This window comes from Lagopus muta, chromosome Z (assembly GCF_023343835.1).
Source record: "Lagopus muta isolate bLagMut1 chromosome Z, bLagMut1 primary, whole genome shotgun sequence".
NCBI classification, from domain to species: Eukaryota; Metazoa; Chordata; class Aves; order Galliformes; family Phasianidae; genus Lagopus; species Lagopus muta.
Genome location: NC_064472.1, coordinates 31482802 through 31502116, shown reverse-complemented (window position 1 = coordinate 31502116; position 19315 = coordinate 31482802). Strand labels below are relative to the sequence as shown.

At 36.1% G+C, this 19315-nt stretch overlaps 1 protein-coding gene across 11 annotated transcripts in view; it reads left to right on the top strand.

Moving 5' to 3' along the window:
• MPDZ (multiple PDZ domain crumbs cell polarity complex component) overlaps positions 1 to 19315 on the top strand; it is a 107202-nt gene that overhangs the window by 31548 nt on the left and 56339 nt on the right. For all 11 annotated transcript variants that reach the window (XM_048930977.1, XM_048930976.1, XM_048930975.1 and 8 more), the window contains 10 exons: positions 585 to 699; positions 2994 to 3082; positions 4454 to 4649; positions 6190 to 6279; positions 8290 to 8369; positions 10089 to 10235; positions 10977 to 11144; positions 12085 to 12267; positions 16599 to 16808; positions 18058 to 18216. In XM_048930977.1, coding sequence (XP_048786934.1) covers positions 585 to 699; positions 2994 to 3082; positions 4454 to 4649; positions 6190 to 6279; positions 8290 to 8369; positions 10089 to 10235; positions 10977 to 11144; positions 12085 to 12267; positions 16599 to 16808; positions 18058 to 18216 — 1437 coding nt within the window. The remainder of the gene's footprint in view (positions 1 to 584; positions 700 to 2993; positions 3083 to 4453; positions 4650 to 6189; positions 6280 to 8289; positions 8370 to 10088; positions 10236 to 10976; positions 11145 to 12084; positions 12268 to 16598; positions 16809 to 18057; positions 18217 to 19315) is intronic.

Here is a 19315-nt window from a genome sequence, read left to right as displayed (position 1 = left end):
TATTCTTTGTTGTGGACGTCTGGAAGGATGCAGTAGGTCTTAGTGGAGGTTGTCATTATTTAGCTAAGTGGAACTTCAATTGCTACTGTCTAAAAAAAAATTTTTTAAGTCTTCCAAAGAACAAGAAAAATAATTGCCTCAGTTAAATAGCTTTAATTCTGTTTTAAACTTGTATGCATAGGAAAAAATAGTTGTAGCTATTGAACAGGAATTTATACAAATAGAAGAAGAATGTATTTTTAAGATAAGAGTCTAAGATTGATTTTTAGGAAGTTCCAGAAAATCTGTAAGCTACATCATATGGTATTTAAAAACAGTTTCTGTAACTTAGTGTAGAAGAGGTTTGTTGTTCAGTTTTTAAAATTCTAGTCATTTTTACTCATCAAATGATTTTATAGCCTGAAGAGTAATATCCTAGAGGCAAGAGTTGGAGAAGGCATGATTTGTGTTGCTTTATGGTTAAACATGTTACCTATGCTGCACTTCTCTGTTTTTATGAGCAAAAATAAAGTTTGTACCTTTTCTTTTTTTCTCTTCATGTCTATGTTTAATATTGCATGCTTTCTTAATATTTTTCTTATTAGACAGACGCTTCTGTTGATAGTTGTGAAGAAGGAGAGAAGTTTAATGTGGAACTCACTAAAAATATCCAAGGATTAGGAATAACTATTGCTGGTTACATTGGAGACAAAACATCAGGTAATTATAGATTCCTACAGTCTTACAACTTACCATGTAGTAAGATGTAGCTGCATTAAATTTTGATGCATCTATCTTTACTCTGTGGATAACATTTCTTAAAAATCCTTAATCATCTAATACCTTTTTAAAGAAAATGGAATTATTTTCCTTTTGTAAGAGATTCAGTTTAGAAGTAATCAGTTTTTGTTATAAAAACCCAAATTGTTTTTTGTATTTTTATAGTTAGGTTTTAAATTCACTCTCAGCTTAAGCTTGTGCTGATTGTGTTGTCAAAAAATATTACTGAGATGGATCGAGTCACTTTTACAAGTGCTGGTTGGACTTTTAAAATCAGATTTTCAGTTTTAAAGACAAGCTAACACATTAACATTCTGATGAGTTTCAGGAAGTGTTACTATATATATATATATTTTTTTTAAGCAGCATGTATAATATTAACTAGCAGATCCAAAATTCCTTTCAGTGACCTCTGACTATACTCAGAGTTTGTTGATCCCTTGGATTGTTACAGATTTAGGTTAACTTACTCATTGGCTCCCAAATTCACACTGTGAATAAGTAAGTGCATCAGTGTTCGTGTACAGTTGTGTATTTTTTCTATGTAATTTCAATTACAATTTTCAGAGTAATGATTCAGAACTCTCTGGTGCCTCCCTAGAAGGATATGGCAAATAAAACACAGTTAAGAAGGCACAGTTTTCAAATATTCCTTAAACCTTCTCAAAATACTGTGCTTATGACTCTTACTCGTATACATGTTAGGAAACCTTATGGGTAGATATATTGCATATTATTGGCATAATTAACTGTCTTTGAGAAGCTGAAGCAATTTAAGCAAACTGTTCTGTAAGTTAGAATAGTCATGGTTGATTTAAGTGTGCTCTTTAGTATCTTCCAGTAAAACCTTCAAAAGGCAAATAAAATCATAGAACGTGTGATAGATGTCACAGCATGTTTTCGCTGAATGGATTTCAAATTATTATGCTATGTGTGACTGCATTACAGTATCTTCATGCCTTAGGTGCTAATTGAGCATCCTTAATTTTATGACATAACAATTAGGTAAAGAACAATTTCATCTGACAAATAAATCAGCAATAAAACTGTTGGACAATGAGGACTCTACTTAAATCTTTCTTTAACCTGACAAATAACATCTTACTATGCAGTTGTTACAGGATATAAAAATACTTGGAAACTAGGAAGATGAGCCATTTAAATATTCTCAAAACCTAGGAAAAAAAAACTAATAAAAACCAGAAAACAGTTGTCATTCTCATAATTTAAATATACTTGTCTTTTCGTAAGTTGAGTGTAGTAATTAGAGCAAACCAGAAATCTGACCATCCTCTTTGCTAAATTTTGTCATACTGAGGTTAAATAAGACAAGTCTTTTGCTCTTTGAAGGCACTGGTATATCTTGACAGCTGTTAAAACCCTTTTACAGGGCTGTGACCATGATTTCGTACCCGTTCATGCTAATGTTATTTTGTATATAATACTGCAGTCATCCATGTAGGACTTCTAGATATTCTCTCTTCACTGAGATGAAGTTGTTTTGCATTTTTCTGAGTTTTTTTTTTCTGAAACTGATTCTTTTTTCAAAATTGCTGTTGGGATTTCTTTTTTTTATTAGACTTTCCATAGTTTGTGTATCTTACTTTTTCTTCTGATTCAAAGTGATTAATTGTCTAAGCTGGATTTATTTTGAGGTTTGGATTTTTTTCTGCTTTTCTCTCATCTTTTTTTTTTTTTTTTTTTTAATTGGATCAAATAGTGCTTTACTGGAAAGCTGGTTCGAGCAAACATTTTAGTCCTTGTTTGTAACATTCTGCATTTGTTTACCCAAGCACACAGTTTTTTAAGCATACTGAGCATACAGAAAATACAGATTTCACCAGATTAGTGTACCCAAACCAAATTTTCTGCTTTTCAATTCTAAATCTAACCAAGAAAAATAGAAAAATAGATGCTTTTTAAAATTTATTTATTTATTTTTTTGGCCAGTGTTGATTTTTTGTTGAAACCAGTGGGAATTTGGAGTTGCAAAATCTTGAGTAAAATCGCGTCCAATGCAAGCATATGAGACTCATCTTTTAGAAAAATAATATTATATATGTTTTATTTAAAACATATACGTTCTTGATTTTTTTTTTTGCTTATCTTACTTGTAGATTGTAATTTCTTTCTTGTCTCTCTTCGCTGATGATATTAGTGGTAATTATTTACATTATTTAAACTGTTTCGTTAATTTATTAGTTAATGTAAATTGCTCTGTTTTTTCATACCAGAGCCTTCTGGCATCTTTGTGAAAAGCATTACAAAAGGCAGCGCTGTTGAACAAGATGGCAGAATCCATGTGGGAGATCAAATTATAGTTGTAAGTAAGCAAAGAGATGAAAATGCTTGCAAAGCTTTATTCTTATATGAGTTGTTAAAACACGCTTGTAAAATACTTGCTTAAAACATTTAAGATTGTCACTGAAGTGGTCAATCCTTTTTAACTGAGCCTTTAATTACATTAGCTTTCTGATTATGCTACATGTAACTCACGTGTAACTTAATTTCTTAAGGAAATCTGCTCCTGTGCACTTATCAGTAGGACCGTTGAAACTGGTTCATAAAGGCAGAGTTTCAAAGTTTGATACAAATTATGGAACTATTTTCAAAATGATTTTTAACGTATGTTATTAAAATTTTATTAGGAATTTTGACTTTCTGAAAAAATATTTTCATACCTTACATCTGGACTTGCAGATAGAGAAGGGGAAAAATGTGGTTTACTTAGATGTAGGGAACATTAAATAGTCACAGGTTATTTTTCATTACCTAACATCTAGAAGGATGCCAGAGTTGGAAGTAGTTCAGAAAAGCAAGAAAATGATTAAAGGTGAAAGTGGAACTGTTCTTTTTTCAGGAGCAGTTACAATAATGGAGTGTATATGTCAGATAGTCCCAAACAGTTACTGGAGTAAGGAGTTGTTATGCTCCTGGAAGGTAGTTCAGAAATTACTGGTTTGGAAGTGTGAGATTTGAGTTTACAGTAAGAAGAACAAAAAATTGTGTATGCTGGGGACAGTGGGATGAAATTGAGCAACTCCGGAGTATTCAGAAAACAAAACTGAATTAATGAGGTAAAATATCTAAAACTGTAGTCATTAAAATACTGGACTATAAATAACAACTGGGCAGCTGGTACAGTGCTTGATAGGGAAATTAAACTTCATTGTGTTCAGTAGCAGACTTCCCTGTGTCTGAGATTATTTGAGCCTAGAGCTGTGCTCTGTACTTCTTCCTGTTACAGTGAATGACTGCGTTCCTCCTCACCCCACTCTAGCTAGTTGTCCTGACCATGGCTCTATTTGTTTTGTTTATGTATTACTTATTTGTTCATAAAACTTTTTTTTTTTTTTTCCCCCAAGTAGTTCCTACTTGAAGGTGGGGGTGTTGGAGTAATCAGGCAGGCTGTATGGGGCACCTTGAACAGTGCTTCCTGACTCTTTTCAGCTCTTCATGGCCTTGTTGTGACGGGCACCCAGAATACTCCCCACTTTGCTATAGTGTTGACTCGTAGCTAGCTAATGTAGCTACCTAATGAGTGTTCAAGTGAAAGTGGTTAGTGTATTTAACCTTTGTTATGTCTTGCAGGTTTTTGTTCTGCTTGCTTTGTATTCTGATGCTGAGCGCTGGAAGTATTGCTTTACTCTGGACACTTTATATCTTTCTGCTAATAAGCTATTTCATTCTGCAGGTGGATGGAACAAATCTTCAGGGTTTTACTAACCAACAAGCAGTAGATGTTTTGCGACACACCGGACAAACAGTTCAGCTCACTTTGGTCAGAAGAGGGCTTAAGCAGGAGAATTGTATTCAACCCCAGGAGGACTTCAATTCTGCTGTTGAAAGGGACTTAATGTTACAAACAGTGGACAGTAGCACAGCCAAAGGTAATTAAAATTGGCTTTACTTTAAATTTGGCTTGGAATATTTTTCTTCTTAATTACAGACTGGGAATAAAGTTGACTAAATTAATTCTTGGTTGTGGGAAGACAAGAAAGACTGTCCAGAGCAGAAGCTGTGGAGCAAGATAAACAGCATGAGAACCAAGGACACCTCTAGGAGAAGAAAGAACGTCTCACGGGTCTGATAGGATAAGCGCCTGTGTGAAGTTGAAGAGCTGTGTCGAGGTTGAAAAGTGTTTTGTAGAATGTCCTGTTGATATGTAAAGATGGATGGGAAAGTTGTAGGGGTGGATGGGAAAGCTAGAAAAGGAAAACTTGTGAAGGTAGAGAAGTGATATGAGAACTTGTAATAAACAATTTCGATCGTTCACATCCGAGTCTGTGCATGAGACGCTGCACTCGGTTGCTGTTCCTGGTGCTCTAAATGAGTGAAAATTTGATCTGTTGCAGATTCATTAATCCTTTAGAAACAGTGATATTATTTGTTACATTTTCAAAGTAAATATTGAAAGCTCTGCACTTCGCTATGAGCTGAAGTTCTTTAAGGCTTAGATCCTGTAAATCTTCGAATAGTAAGTAGGAAGGTAGTGTTTTATTCATGTGAAAAGGTGGTAGCAGTGTTGGAAAGAAAGCAGATATACTCTCCACATTGGGAAAAATGAGTCTTGTTTCCTTTTACTCTTCCATGTCTGTGTAAGAATCTTAGTTATGACAGGAGTGGCTTAAAAGTTATTAGTAATCTGATAGGTCATTAATTATGTTTGTGTACAAAGTTCAGAAGACATGGCAAATACTATTTTTGCTCATGATGAGATGTAATTTGTGAAGCTTAATCTTACACTGTGTGTATCTTGAAGTACAGGTGCCAGATCATGAAAGTCCATGTGTTTGAATAGAGTATCTACATGGAGGCTGGATAATAAATGGATTCTTTTCAGCTACTTACGCTGTGGGATGATATCAGTAGATATATACTACAACTCATAATCTGAAGCACAATACACAACTTGCATAAGGTTTTGAAAGATCTATTAATGTATTCTCTGTATGGCATCTGCTCATTCCTACCTTTAGCAGAATTTAGAGAGGAAATGCTTAGAAAGTGCTGTTTCTCCAGTCCAGAAGTTGTTCAAGACAGCTGACAGACAGCAGCATACCTAACAGAATTCTATAGCAGGAGAGATTTTTTAAAAGTGAGAACATTGTCAGCTGTGAAGTATTACATTCCTCAAGTCTATACCATTTTAATTTTTCAGTATCAGCTTCCTGTGCTTCATGAGAGAAAGGAGAGAAACAAACAAAAAACAACATAAGGTGGTAGGGGTGGTAGAAAGGGACACAAAGAGAAGGCAAAAGATGAACAAAAGATAAAATACCTTTAAAATACAGTGTTCCTTCTGGGCCCTTCATGCCATGTACTATTTGCAGACAGTGGATTCTCTGGTCCGGAGTCACTGCCCTGGGCATATCCATGAAAGTGATGAATGCATAAAATAGCTCAAAATTCCTTCTCTTCTTTTTCCAGATAACAGTGAAACAGAGCAGGGATCTCCATCGCAGCCGTGCAGTGGCAGTGCAGTAAACATCAAAGAGGACATAAAAGAGCAAGAAACAGGTTCCCAGTGTTTGGTATTTTGTTCTGTAAAAATGCACTTGACTATACTTATATTAAGACCCAGTGTTTTGTGTGCATGCATGCTATGAAACTGAGCGTGTACATCTAGAAATTAACCACACATGAAAGTGTGTACTGCTTGTGTGCTCTTGAGTGTCGTAAGTCAAATGCTTTGACAACTGCTACTACATATGTCTGAAAACAATGACATTTATCAAAAATTGTCACCTGAAACATTCTGCTTTTGCTACATATTTATCTCTTGTTTTAGTCTATTTGTACATTTCTACTTGAACTTCTTCATTCATCTTTTTCACTTATTCCCTAAAATGCCTTTTGGAGACTTTATCCTCTTCTGTTAAGTTTGCATCTCACAGAGTCCCAAGCTTGTATTCATTTCAATCTATGTTCAGTGATAGCATTTAAATTCAGTCAGTTCTGAAGTACTGATAAGCTTTTTCCCATACCTTTTGTGGAAGTTCTTATTTTGTAGTGCTACTTTCTTTTCACAGTTAAGGCACTTTGCTGCATTTCACTTGGGGGCATATGTTTTTCAGATTGAGACAGCTGTGATGTACCTTCTAACATTTTCTTATATCCAGAACTTTGAGAGAAGCTGAAAAACATCCACCCATATGCTTTTTTTAGTAGATATTTTTTGTGTATCTTCCCACAACTTCTGCTTTCCGTTTTTCTAGGTAGCTGAAGAATTTGTTTTTAAGGCCTTTTCTTAGATACTTCAAGGTCTCTGCTTTGGAGGAAGCACTGTCATACGTAGCACCTATGCAGCTGGCTTTATTTTTATTAATATTCCTGAGTTCTGTTTAGATTTATGACACTGAGGCTGTTAATCACTTCAAATTCCTACTGAAAAGTCACTGTGACTTCAGACCTTAATCTTTTAATGAAGATTCTAGTCTTTGTTTCCAGTGAGCATTCAGCCCTAAAGAGTTTGACTGCTTGACTGTATGCACAGCATGGGCTGAGGACCATGAGTGTGTAGAGTTCCATTGAATCTGCTGTACTGCTTAATCTAAATACTGGCTCTTGTTTGTCTGTTTCTTTGCTTATTTCCTGCCGTAGAATATAAGCAGTTTGAATGAGGAAAAAATAAGCAGGAGAAAATAATTTCCCTGTTTTTTCAGCTTGCAGATAAACTTTCATTCAGTTTAAGAGCTGCTGCATTGTTCTGTTTAGCCTGTCACTGTATTTTTGGTAGCATGGTGATTCTTCTCTCCTCCTTCCATTCCAGTAGTGATTTCATTGTTGCTCTTTAGTGAATACTTAGCTAGTTACTTATTTTCACATGGGTGGTCCTAAGTGAATGTAATGAAAAAGATAATAATAAAAGCTGCCACATCTTCTTTCACTGCACTCTAAGGCCTACATGTTTAAAAGATCTTTAAGAGTCATGCTTACACTTCTGAAAATAACAGATTTTGTTTGAAAACTTCTTCCTTGGTTACTCTGTATAAAACATAGGGTCTGTCCGAAAGGAACAGGATTTAGTATCACATGTAAATATTGTATTGTACATGTGTAGTATCACATCTGTAAATATTTCAGCCATCCCACTGAATCGGTCTGATCAGCCCACATAAAGTCTGACTGAACAAATGTTTGAGGCATGTGTGTAACTTTCATTTACTTTGTGTCTGCTTGTCTTTCTGAACACTGGGGTTAATTTCAATGTTTCCTTTCTTCCCAGCCATTTAAGACAAATGTTTTGGTTGAATTTCCTCTTTCAAATTACATTCAGTTTTGGGGGCTGGGATGTTGCAAGTTGTGCATGTTGCAAATTATTTGCCACAGTTCTGCAAGTTTTCCCACTGGCAAGCCTAAACTCGATGAGACAAAGCATGTCAAGATTTTAGTGATATTTAGGAGAGTGCTGGCATCATGGATTGATTGTGCAGTCTTGCATGGTGCTTTATCTGTCTGCCTTAGCAGTGATTGAAATAAACAGAACATTTTAGTTTTTGTCTTAGTAATCTGAAATATAACTTACAGATTTCCAGCTGAGTGCTACAGAAGAAGCAGCTATGAAGGCAAAATGGCAGAGGATAATGGGGTCAAATTATGAAATAGTGGTAAGTAAACTGTAATTGTTATTAACTGTCCTTGTTAATATGTGTATAATGTATTCCTTTTAAAAAAATTATACACATGTCCCTTAATCTGTAAAGATGCTTTTATTTTCCATATATATATATTTTTTTTCTATGGTGATGTTAGTAATGTTTTGGTTTAACAGGTGACTGAGCACCACACAGTTGTTTACTTGTACCCCTCTACCCCCTTTCCAGTATAATGTGGGAGATAACTGAAAAAGCAAAGTAGAACTCATGGATTGAGAAAAATAAACTATTTGCTAAGATAGAGAAAAGGAAAAGGATAATAATTGTGACAATTATATAAATGTATATAACAAGTGATACGCAAGCAATTGCTCACACTCCCTGACCAATGCCCAGCTAGCCCCAAAGCAGCAGAAGAGAGATGAATTCCCACTCCCTTCAAAACTTCTTCTGCATGAAATCATGTGGTACAGAATACCCCTTTGACCAGATTAAGTCAGCAGTCCTAATTCTGTTCCCTTCCAGCTCCTTTGGCTGTTTCCTCAGGATGGCCTTGGCTCTGTACAGTGCTGCTTAGCAAATTATAAGCATTGGTGTGTTATCAACATTGTTTTTCTCCTAGAACCAAAAGATAGCATCGTATCAGACACTGAAGAAAACAATTCTGCCCCAGCTGAAACTAAGACAAATAATCACAAGTATCTTAGGTTACAATGGATATTGTTTCACACACTTCCTGCCTTCGTGAGGGTAATGTGTATTAGACAAAAAACAGTATTGGAGGTAAATTTCAATGCTTCCTTGATCAGCCAAAATTCAAACTAGATCTTGAAATCTCCTAGCCAGTTCTTCATCGTGAATGAGTTGTTCAGTATAATGATATAAATAATGCCTAGGATATTTGTTGCACGTACAGCTGGAACACAGTATCTGAGTTTAGAACTTAATCACGTCAGCGTATAATTTTGAAGTAGTCTCTGCAAAAATATGTACAATTAGATACTTTGTTGTTGCATACACTTGCATGTGCTGAAGTAATGTATGTGATTAAAGCTGCAGTTTTTACTGCAGGACTCTCATTTGATCCAAGCGTTTTTCCTATTATTATATAAATGCAAATTTGAGTATGCAGAGCCTCTTCCTGTTTTTCATGAATCACATTGAATTGGACTCTCTTTCAATTTGTATTCTTTTGTTTTTTTCTTGTAATTTTTGCCTCAGAATCTAAATCACCACCTAAAGGCAGGTTAAAGAATGGGTCTGTGGTGCTCACTTCTTATCCACACATTAGGCAATATAGTTATTTTATGCCAAATAGGTTTTTATTTGTCATGATTCCTGGATTACACTCTGTGAATGTATAATGATAGTTTGCTTACCACAGTAGTCTAGTAGCTTGTGACTGCATAAACATTCACTGAATGTGGCCTATAGATTTTAATTTTAATCTTGTGGATTTTTTTTGCCCTCTCAGTGCTTTTATTGTATTGGAAAGTATAATTTGGATTCTTTCTTTTAATCTGTTTCTGCTGTTTTTCAACAGTGTTGTTGAAAGACCTAAGCTAAGAAGCATACATGTTCTTGCAGTCTAAAAGTCTGCATTAAAAATTGCAATATTTCTAGTTTCTCTTTTCTGAAGTAATGATTTCCCTGTATGTAAACGGCATCTGAAAGTTATGGATATAGCTGCAAATTTGTCCAAAGCAACCTTTTCTTTTTTTTTAATCTTAGGTTGCTGTGGTTAGCAAATTCAGTGAAAGCAGTGGACTAGGAATAAGCCTTGAAGCTACAGTGGGACATCATTTCATTAGATCAATCTTACCAGAGGGGCCAGTTGGACGAAGTGGCAAACTGTTCAGTGGTGATGAGCTTCTGGAAGTAAGAAAAAATTCTACTTTTTCTTGGTCTGCTTTTAGTAGGATTTTTGAGAAATTATTTGCTTCTCACTGGTTACAAGTTTGGGAATGTAGCACATTTACACTTCATACCAGCCATAACCAGAGTTGTTTCAGCAGTTACTTCACATGTTCTTATGCATTTTATTTTACATGTGCTTAGTTGCATATCTCAGCTCACAGCTGATTTTTTTCAGATTAAATTGAAGGCCAAGAAAGGAGAATATCTAGCAAAAACATTTAAGCTTACTAGAAATATCCCTTTACAGTGAAGAGAGTAAAACAGTGGTTTGTTTCCTTTTCTAAATTATTTTCTTAGAATGAAGATGTGAGTTTGCGTTGCGTGACTGGGAGAAATCAACATGATCCGTATGTTTTCGTGGTTAATATACCTGTTTTCATGCAAGTCAGCTAGTGTTGTTTGTTTTCATGTGTGTATGTTACATGCTTTACTCAGGTTCTATGAAGTGACAGAGTATGTGGTGTTTGTAAGATGGCATCCCACAATTTATAAGCCTCTCCAGCTCAAAACGTGTCTTGGTGGCTTGTTCTGAACTCCAAACTGAGTAGACGCTGAGGGTTGAAAATGTCCATTTGAGCTTTTTGTAAAAAATGTGTATGAATAATTTTAAAATAATCAGGTCATTGGTTTATGTTTTTCTGTTTTTTTTCATGTTTGTTCTCTGTACTTCTACTAAACACTGTGCATTCTTCATTTCTTGAGGTGAATGAGATCTCTTTGCTTGGAGAAAACCACAAGGATGTAGTCAATATCTTGAAAGAACTGCCAATTAAGGTGACAATGGTGTGCTGCCGGCCAGTGGCTCCCTCTGTCAGTCCCACAGAAGTACTGGAGAGTCTAAGTCTATCTGAGGTTCAGCTTGCAGAAAAGGTATTTAAAAAAAAAAAAAAAAAAAAAAAAAAAATCCTAAGAGAAAGACTGCTTCCTTGAAGAAAAGCATGAGGAGGTCTTTTATAAGATTAGAAATACCTCTTTAATATTTTAGGTCTTGGAACCAAATAAATAGAAAAAAGCAAACTGTATGTTTGGTCAGCCAGAATATGTACATACTGGTAGGCCATGTGCAGAAGCCATTAAGGACACAGAGCTATCTACCCAGGTTACTTGGATTTCTTTCTATAGATGGGCTTTTTTAGAGTCTGATTATATTTCATCTGGTTTTGAACTCAACACAAGTTCTGAGTTGTGTTGAGTAGAAATGAATGTGCACTTCATGGCTGGCAAGCTTCTGTCACTCGTAAGTTAAAAGCTCTACACAATTTGATGTGATAAACATGTAGAAACAGCTTTCAGTATAACAAAACAACAAAACTGATGTGAAGGAAAGGCAGAAATTCTGACTTCTGGACAAGTCAAAACATTCAGTTGGTTTTTGCAGAGCTTTGTTATGAAATCAAAGGAAGATGTATATACATATGTGTATGTATATACATGTGTTTCCGTGTATGTCCTTTTTTTTTGCAAATGTTCTCACTCAGTGCTACTGCGTTTTGGTTGAAGCCTGTTTATAGGCATATCATTTAATAACAGATATTTTCTTTGTATTTGAGCCCGTATATACTAACAAGATTTTCTGAATTTATTTGACAGAAATTCCATTTTGTAAATAATTTTACTGGGGAGTCCTTTCATATATTTGCAGCATCGATAATTTGTTTCAGAAGTATTAATTCTGTACTAGACATAATCAGGCTTGTTTTCTTACTCTTCAGAATGTTTGTACTTTCTCATTGTTTTGAGAAAAGTTATCTTTCTCTGTGAATGTTTTCAGCAAGTTCACAGTTGTGTAACGTTCACTGTACTTTAACAGGCTCATATAAATCTTGAATTCACTGGCTCTTCGAACACAGAAGAAACAGCTTTGGAAACTTCTACAGCTCAGAGTATAGAAGAAATGCAGAACTCTTCTTTCACAATGTGGGAAGCAGAAGTACAGCATACTGAGCTGGAGAAAGGAAGCACGGGACTTGGATTTAGCATATTGGACTACCAGGTAACTTTTATACCTTTTTCTTTGAGTATGAAACAAAATTATTACTTGCATCTCACAGTATGATGTAAACAAGTGTTTTAGTGGTAAATGTTAATGGAAATCAATACAGTAAAGCTAAATTGCTGTCCCTACTGGCAAGCATCTTACTAGCTACATTGCTTATTTCTTTTATTGTATTACAACTAATGATGGAGTTCATCTGACTAAGTCTGGAAAAACTTTTCCAACAAGCTGGCCAAAGTTATAAGGAGAGCTTTGAATTTGAAAAATAGTGAGAGTTTTGAGTAACAGGGAGTTGCCAGGGGCTGCTGAGGAATTAGGAATCAGCAGAGTAATGTGTAAAGTGACTCAAATGAGTTAGGAAAAAAAAGGAAACAGTCAGTAGTGCAGATGAAGTGCCTCCATACCAATGCATGTAGTATAGGTGAAGAGCAGGAGGAATTTGAAGCTGCTGTGCAGTTAGAAAGCTATCATCTAATCGTGATCACTGGAAGTTGGTGGAGTGGGTCACACGATGGCAGCATTGTTTTCAATGTCTATAAACTGTTCAGGATAGGCAAGGAAAGAAGGAGAGGTGGGGGTTTTGCCCTCTGCGTTAAAAATGGATTGACTGCACAGAGTTGTCTTTGAAGAACAGATATGAGCTGCTTGAGAAGCTGTGAATAAATATTACGGGCAAATCCAAACAAGGAGACTGCATAGTTGGAGTTTGCTACACACTGCCTGATCAAGTGGAGTCTGCTGGTGAAGCTTAGTTAATCAGCTGCAGGAGGCATTGTGCTTGCAGGCTCTGATCCTGCGATAGTACCTCGGTCACTCTGATATCTGCTGGAAAAGCAGTACAGCCAGCTGTTGAGCAGTCTAGGAGACTCTCGGATAGCTTCTTAAGCCAAGTGATATATGGCCCCATCAGGGGAGCAGCTCTACTAGACCTGAAGCTTACCAGATGAAATAAAGTGGTGAGGATAGGTGGCTGCTTAGGCTGCAGTGATCATGCCCTTGTGGAATTCATGATCCTGAGAGATACGGGCCAGGTGAAGAGTAAAATGAAGACCTTGAATTTTAGGAGTGAATTTCCATCTGTCTAAAAAATCAGTTTATAGGAGTCCCTGGGAAATGAATTGCCCTCAGGGATAAAGGAGAGCAGGACAGGCAGCTCCCTAAGAAAAAGAGGTCTTAATCCCCATGTGTAGGAAATGCACAGAACACCAACATAGCTAAGTCTTCCTGGCTTCTTCACAGTCTCTGGCGAATCTTTATTGTGGCTTCACCACAATACAGAGACTTTTTAGCAGGATATACACTGAAAGTGTCTACTGTTTCAGTGTGAAAGAAGGTGGAACTAGATTGACTGTAAGGGAAGAAATTTTTCATGAGAGTGCTATGACTCTGGAACAGGTTGACTAAAGAAGTTGTGGATACTTCATCATTGCAAGTGTAAAAAATCAGATTTGATGAGTCTTTGGGCAACTGAAGTGTCCATTTTTCCAGTGGAAAAAGTCCCTGCTGGGGAATAGAACTAGGTGGTTTTTAAGAGTTCCTTCCAACCCAAACCAGTGTATGACTTCATGATTTTACAGGTTCAAATGGTAATGATTTATCCTGAAAAATAAATGAGTAAAATACTAGTATCTTGAGCAAGTTGACCCTCTGATGTGCTTCAGTTGTGATGATGTCTTAGAATATTCAGGCATCTTGCCATGAATTTTGCATCTGCAGTGAGGGTGCCCTTGCTTAGAGTAAGATCCAATAAAGGACTTAAATGCTTAAAGCAGGATTTACTAAAATATAGGACTGTAATTCTGAAATCCCACGCTTAGCTGCTGTCTATCTAGGATGTGCCTAGGTGTCCTCATTAATTTTGTGTTTGACTTCAAAATTCCTAGTCATCTCAAGCTGTGATTCTTATATCCCTGTATCAGAACAGCTGCATGTCTGTCTCCTGTTTGCATTTGGTCAGGTTCCAACAAATGTCTCACCTCTGTTTCCGTTGTCACTGTGAATATTTTTTAATTTCTCAGCAGAGTTAAGTAACTTTTCTTCTGGCCAGGGTAGGCTTTTGCCAGGGTGTTTTATGTTCTAACAGGTCTCTGCTGGGTCTTGTAATTGATGAAAAGCACAATGTGAGATCACTAGTAGGTAGAAGTTATCCCTATGCTGCACTCCTTAGAAAACTATAGTTTAAACATAGCTTAAACTATGCCTCATCAATATTTTGCATTTGCATGCAGGTAAATGTGAAGAACGGGAGTTTTCTTAATTTGAAATATGTAGGAATTGTCACGTATCTAAGTATATGGAGGTTATGGTTTAGTGTGTTATTCTTAATGCTCTGCAGCGAGTCTCCATAGCTGAGCTTGAGTATTTGGAATGTGTATCAGCACAAAGCAAAACATGCTTTTGCTTCAGACTCTTCTGAAGTATAGGCACAAACTGTCATTGCCTATGTGGTTATTATAAAGGTTGTTGGATATACCTTAAGTTGTACCTATTTTGCATGTTTGAGTTTCATTATATCATACAGGACTCCATGGCTTTCTGAAACATACTTACCTTCATTTTTTGTCTATTTATAATAGCTGTGATTTATCCTGTGTTCTCACCTGTGAGATGTAGTTTCATCTTTCATTTCAGTTTGTCAGTGAAAGTTCTGTTTCCATCTAATAGTGTGAACAATAAGCTAAATTAGCAGTAAGGTTTCTGTTTATTTTTTGCTTTATCCATCACATATTTTTAATAAATTTTCAATGAATGTTGACTTTAATCAGGGCTATATTTATGCTCATATATTTATCATGTCTTATACAACGACAGGCCTTTGGGAAAGTTTACATTCTTTATACCAGGAAGAACTTGAGGGGTGTAAGAATCAGAAAAGAAACAATGGAAATTTTTCTTGTTTGGTTTTTTCAAAAAATATGATGTGCAATGTCATCTCAAATTGCATTAGAGGTAGTCTTTAAAGTGTAGATGAATCTATCAGTGTTCAAGTCCAAACATAATATCTACTTGTATATCAACTTATAAAGCATTTCATTACGCCATGGTATTTTCCTTACTGCATTAATTGCCCCACATTATCAGGGGTGGTCTTAGCTTCCTTCCCTCCAGGCCAACCTTGCTTCCATCCTTCACTTTCTCTTTCACTTTTGCTTTCAGCAGTTTCTAAATTCTGCAGTTTGGGATGCTGCTTTTATGGTGTGTGTCCTTTTTGGAATTGGCATTTTGGCGTGGAAAATTACTGCAGTTGCTTCCCAGTTTGTGGGTGTTTGCTTTTCTCTTTCCTTTGCTATCAGTAAAGCTTGTACAGTATTACATTTCTCATGGCTTTTCTGTGCCTGCAACTGAATTGTTTGAAGCAGTGGATGTTATCTGCATACCAGTGGATGTTGCCTGCTTTGACTTCAGCAAGGCTTTGGATACTGTTCTACAACATTCTGGTGTCAAAGCTGAGAAAGTGTGGGATAGATGAGTGGGCAGTGAGATGGGCTGAGAACTGGATTCTATGATCTCTAGAGGTCCCTTCCAACCCCTACAATTCTGTGGTTCTGTGAAGTTTTAACAGCTACTGGTTTTCCTTGTCAATGTAATTCTATAAGAATTACACACGTTTCTGCACCTGTTATAATTGTTATATCAGAATCATACCTTCACGTTATTAGAGCTCAGTGTTAGTTTGTTTGTAAAAAAAACGTGCATTGGAGGATGGGAATTTTAATAAAGTTTGTGGGTTTTTGTTTTGGTTTGGTTTTTGCTATGTTTTTTGGATAGAGAGCTTCACTTTGTTTTAGGCGTGCACAAGCACTTTAGTCTTTAGAAGTGCTTTTCCAGCAGATTGAGATCTGGTGCAGTGAAATACAAGGTGATTTTTTAAATGAGCCCTTTGTTCCACTAAAGAGCATATGTGAACATTTCCCCAGTTTGCACTGTATTGCTGTATTTACAGACAGCTGAGTATAAGAGAGGATGAAATCTGCAGTGTCATTGCAATAGGAATTATTTGCATTTTTAGGTTTGATTACTCGTTGCAGTGCAGGCTGCACTCTGTGATGAAACAGCACCTAGGAAAAAGTAATAGCTTTCATAATTACATAATTTCATAATTAAGAATTTGATTATAAAATAATCAAATAATTTCATAATTAAGAATGGTAAGTAAGAGGAGGCATGAATGTATAGGTAGCATGGACTGAGGTCTGTACTTCTGCAGAGGGTTAATCTAGAGCAGAGATGTGCTGGCAGTCATTAAGAATACATGCATAGGAATTGTCTTACCAAGACAAAAAGGATTAAATAAAATGAAATGTCTTTCTTCCTTTTTACTTCATTAGGATCCTGCTGACCCTTCAAAAACTGTAATTCTAATTCGCTCATTAGTTCCTGGTGGTGTGGCTGAGCAAGATGGCAGACTTTCTCCTGGTGATCGACTTATGTTTGTCAATGATGTCAGCTTGGAAAATGGCAGCCTAGAAGAAGCAGTACAAGCGCTGAAAGGAGCCCCAGCAGGAACAGTTAAAATAGGAGTTGCCAAACCTCTGCCTGTAAGAATTTGGGAATTTTATGGGTACTTTTCCTGTCATTTAAGCTGGTATATAATGATCCTGTTTCCTGTATACACTTGGTGTGCTTTGGAATACAGCTGGGTGACGCAGAAAAATGCAGATTCTTTTTTTTTTCCTGCAGTTAGGACTGGCCTGTGTAGTTTATGGATGGTATGGTGAAGCAGGACCTAGTATGTGGGGTCTTCTAGCTAATAAAACTGTGAAGCATCTTATGATCAGTCTTTTAGGGCTGCTATTTGCTAGGCATAATTTTGTGTTCTTTACTGGGTTTTCTAAATGTGTGATGATACAAAGTCACTTCTGTTGTTTTCCGGAATTTGGTTCCTGTACTACATCACAAGTTTTGGCCTGCTACAGACATACAGGCTGTACACTTTGTATACAAAGAAAGATGAATACTTTTCAGATGCTTCAGAGCCTACTGGATAGCTTGGTACAGGTATAAATAATTCTGGTATGGGCTTTGAAAAGTTGTCTCTAGCAGTTTGAAGAGTGAGATTGAGTAACTGCTTTCCTTCAGCCATTCTGAGGCAAAAATACCTAATGAGTTTTAAGAGGAGATGATTAACCTTAAGATTTGGATTGTGTGTTGTTTTTTCAGTGGTAAAAAGGATTATATCTAGAGACCTATGCTTACTAAGGCAGCATGTCAGTAAGAATGCTGTGCAATTATACATCCAGGCATTTTGATAATTCAGCTTTTAGTTTCTGTCCAGCCTAGAGACCTCATTTTTCCTCCATACATAAGTCTTCATATCCTTTCAGATCTGGAGGTGTCACATTTTATAAATGAACAAATGAACAAATTTATAAATGAAGGAGAATGTGGAGGATTGCTGGGATAGTAAACATCTAGTTCTAGATTATATAGGGACGCCTGGTACTTACTAAACTCTGTAACAGTGAAATCTCAGGTCATTAAATTAAAAATCTACTGTGCTACCATCTTATCTTCCTGAATTATCTATAGTAAACTCAACTGAAGTTGACTAGCGTCTCTGCTGTACTGAATTCAAATCAGTAGAATGGCATTGATTATAACTGATTATTACCAGAAGCAAAAATTTTTCTTACTGTGATGTGCAAATGTAACTTCATTGTAAAAGCAGAGAGGGAAAAAAAGGGCTAACAGTGAGTCAATAGGTAGTTACTGAGGTGCATGTGTTTGGGGCTTACGTGGTGTGAAGGTTACAGATAGCCTGGCTGATTAAATTGCTTCTGTTGTTAGGTGGACTCCAGCGGAGCTGGTCTGGCTGTTGAACCCATCTTTGAATCTCAGTTTGCTGCGGAGAATTTAATGTTTCTGCCTTCATCACCAGTTACGTCTGGCAGCTTCTGTAGTGAGGATTTCAACTTCAGGTTCCCCTTTTCAACGTCAACTCCCAAGGTAAAAAGGAATATGGTTTTATCTTGCTTACAAATGTAGAAAGGCTCAGTGTTCCTCTGTGCCAATGTATTACTAAACATTAATGCTTCGTGTTGTTCCACTTCCATCTGCACCAACATTTGTTATAAGTTTAAAGTCTAGCTTTCTTCAAAATAGTATTTGAGTCTTTTGGTGTTGTCTGTATGGGAGAGAAGCAGTGGAAGGTTGAAAACTGGGGCTGAGCTTTGTATAACCAGATAAAGTACTGTGAGATATTTGTAATGTTAAAGCTGCAGTGATCAGTCTTCTGCGGAAACATAATTGGTATTTTTTCAAAGCATATTAAAGAATGATAAAATAAAACACTTGCATAATTCTGCAGTATTTTAGATATAAAAAGATTAAATTTTTGTCCTAAACTTTGCTTTTTTACTGCCCAATAATTAGATATTTACTAATTAATTTACCGTGTTCTTGAATGAATTATTATTTTACTGTATTTAAATAAAATTAAAGCCATATCAAAATTCTGACTGCTGATCATTTATATTTCAACTTAATAAATGAAGTTAAAGTTCTTAAGACTATTACTATCTTTATTCCTGTTGGTCACATACCCATGTGATTGTTTGTATCAGAATTGGCTTTATTTCTCTTAGTAGCTTTTCATTCTCCTTTCTCTTTTCAATCTGTAGATTTACTTCTGTAATCCAGAGTCTTCTGAGTCATTTTTCTTAGCACTGATGGTCTTTGAAAGCAACGCTGTAGGAATTTCTTCTAGGTTTTGCAGTCAGTGGTCTTGAACAGAGTGGTTTCTGCTTTTACCTTCATGCCTCTGCTACAGTATCTTCCTTTATCCCTTACCCTGAGTATATTCATCCCTTGCAACGCTCTGATTGAAAAGCTAAATTCATCTTCTAATAGCTTCTTCCAATCTACAGAAGAGCACATCTCTGCTGTGCCAGTGAGGCAGATTGTGCTGTTAACCCTGTAATTGTTACTTAAATGGATTATGCATTTTTCATGCTGAGAAGCATTTAATAACGTAGGCGCTCAGTTTACATAATATATCGTGTTGAGACTCTACCAAGTCTGAATTAATTTTTGATATTGACTTAAA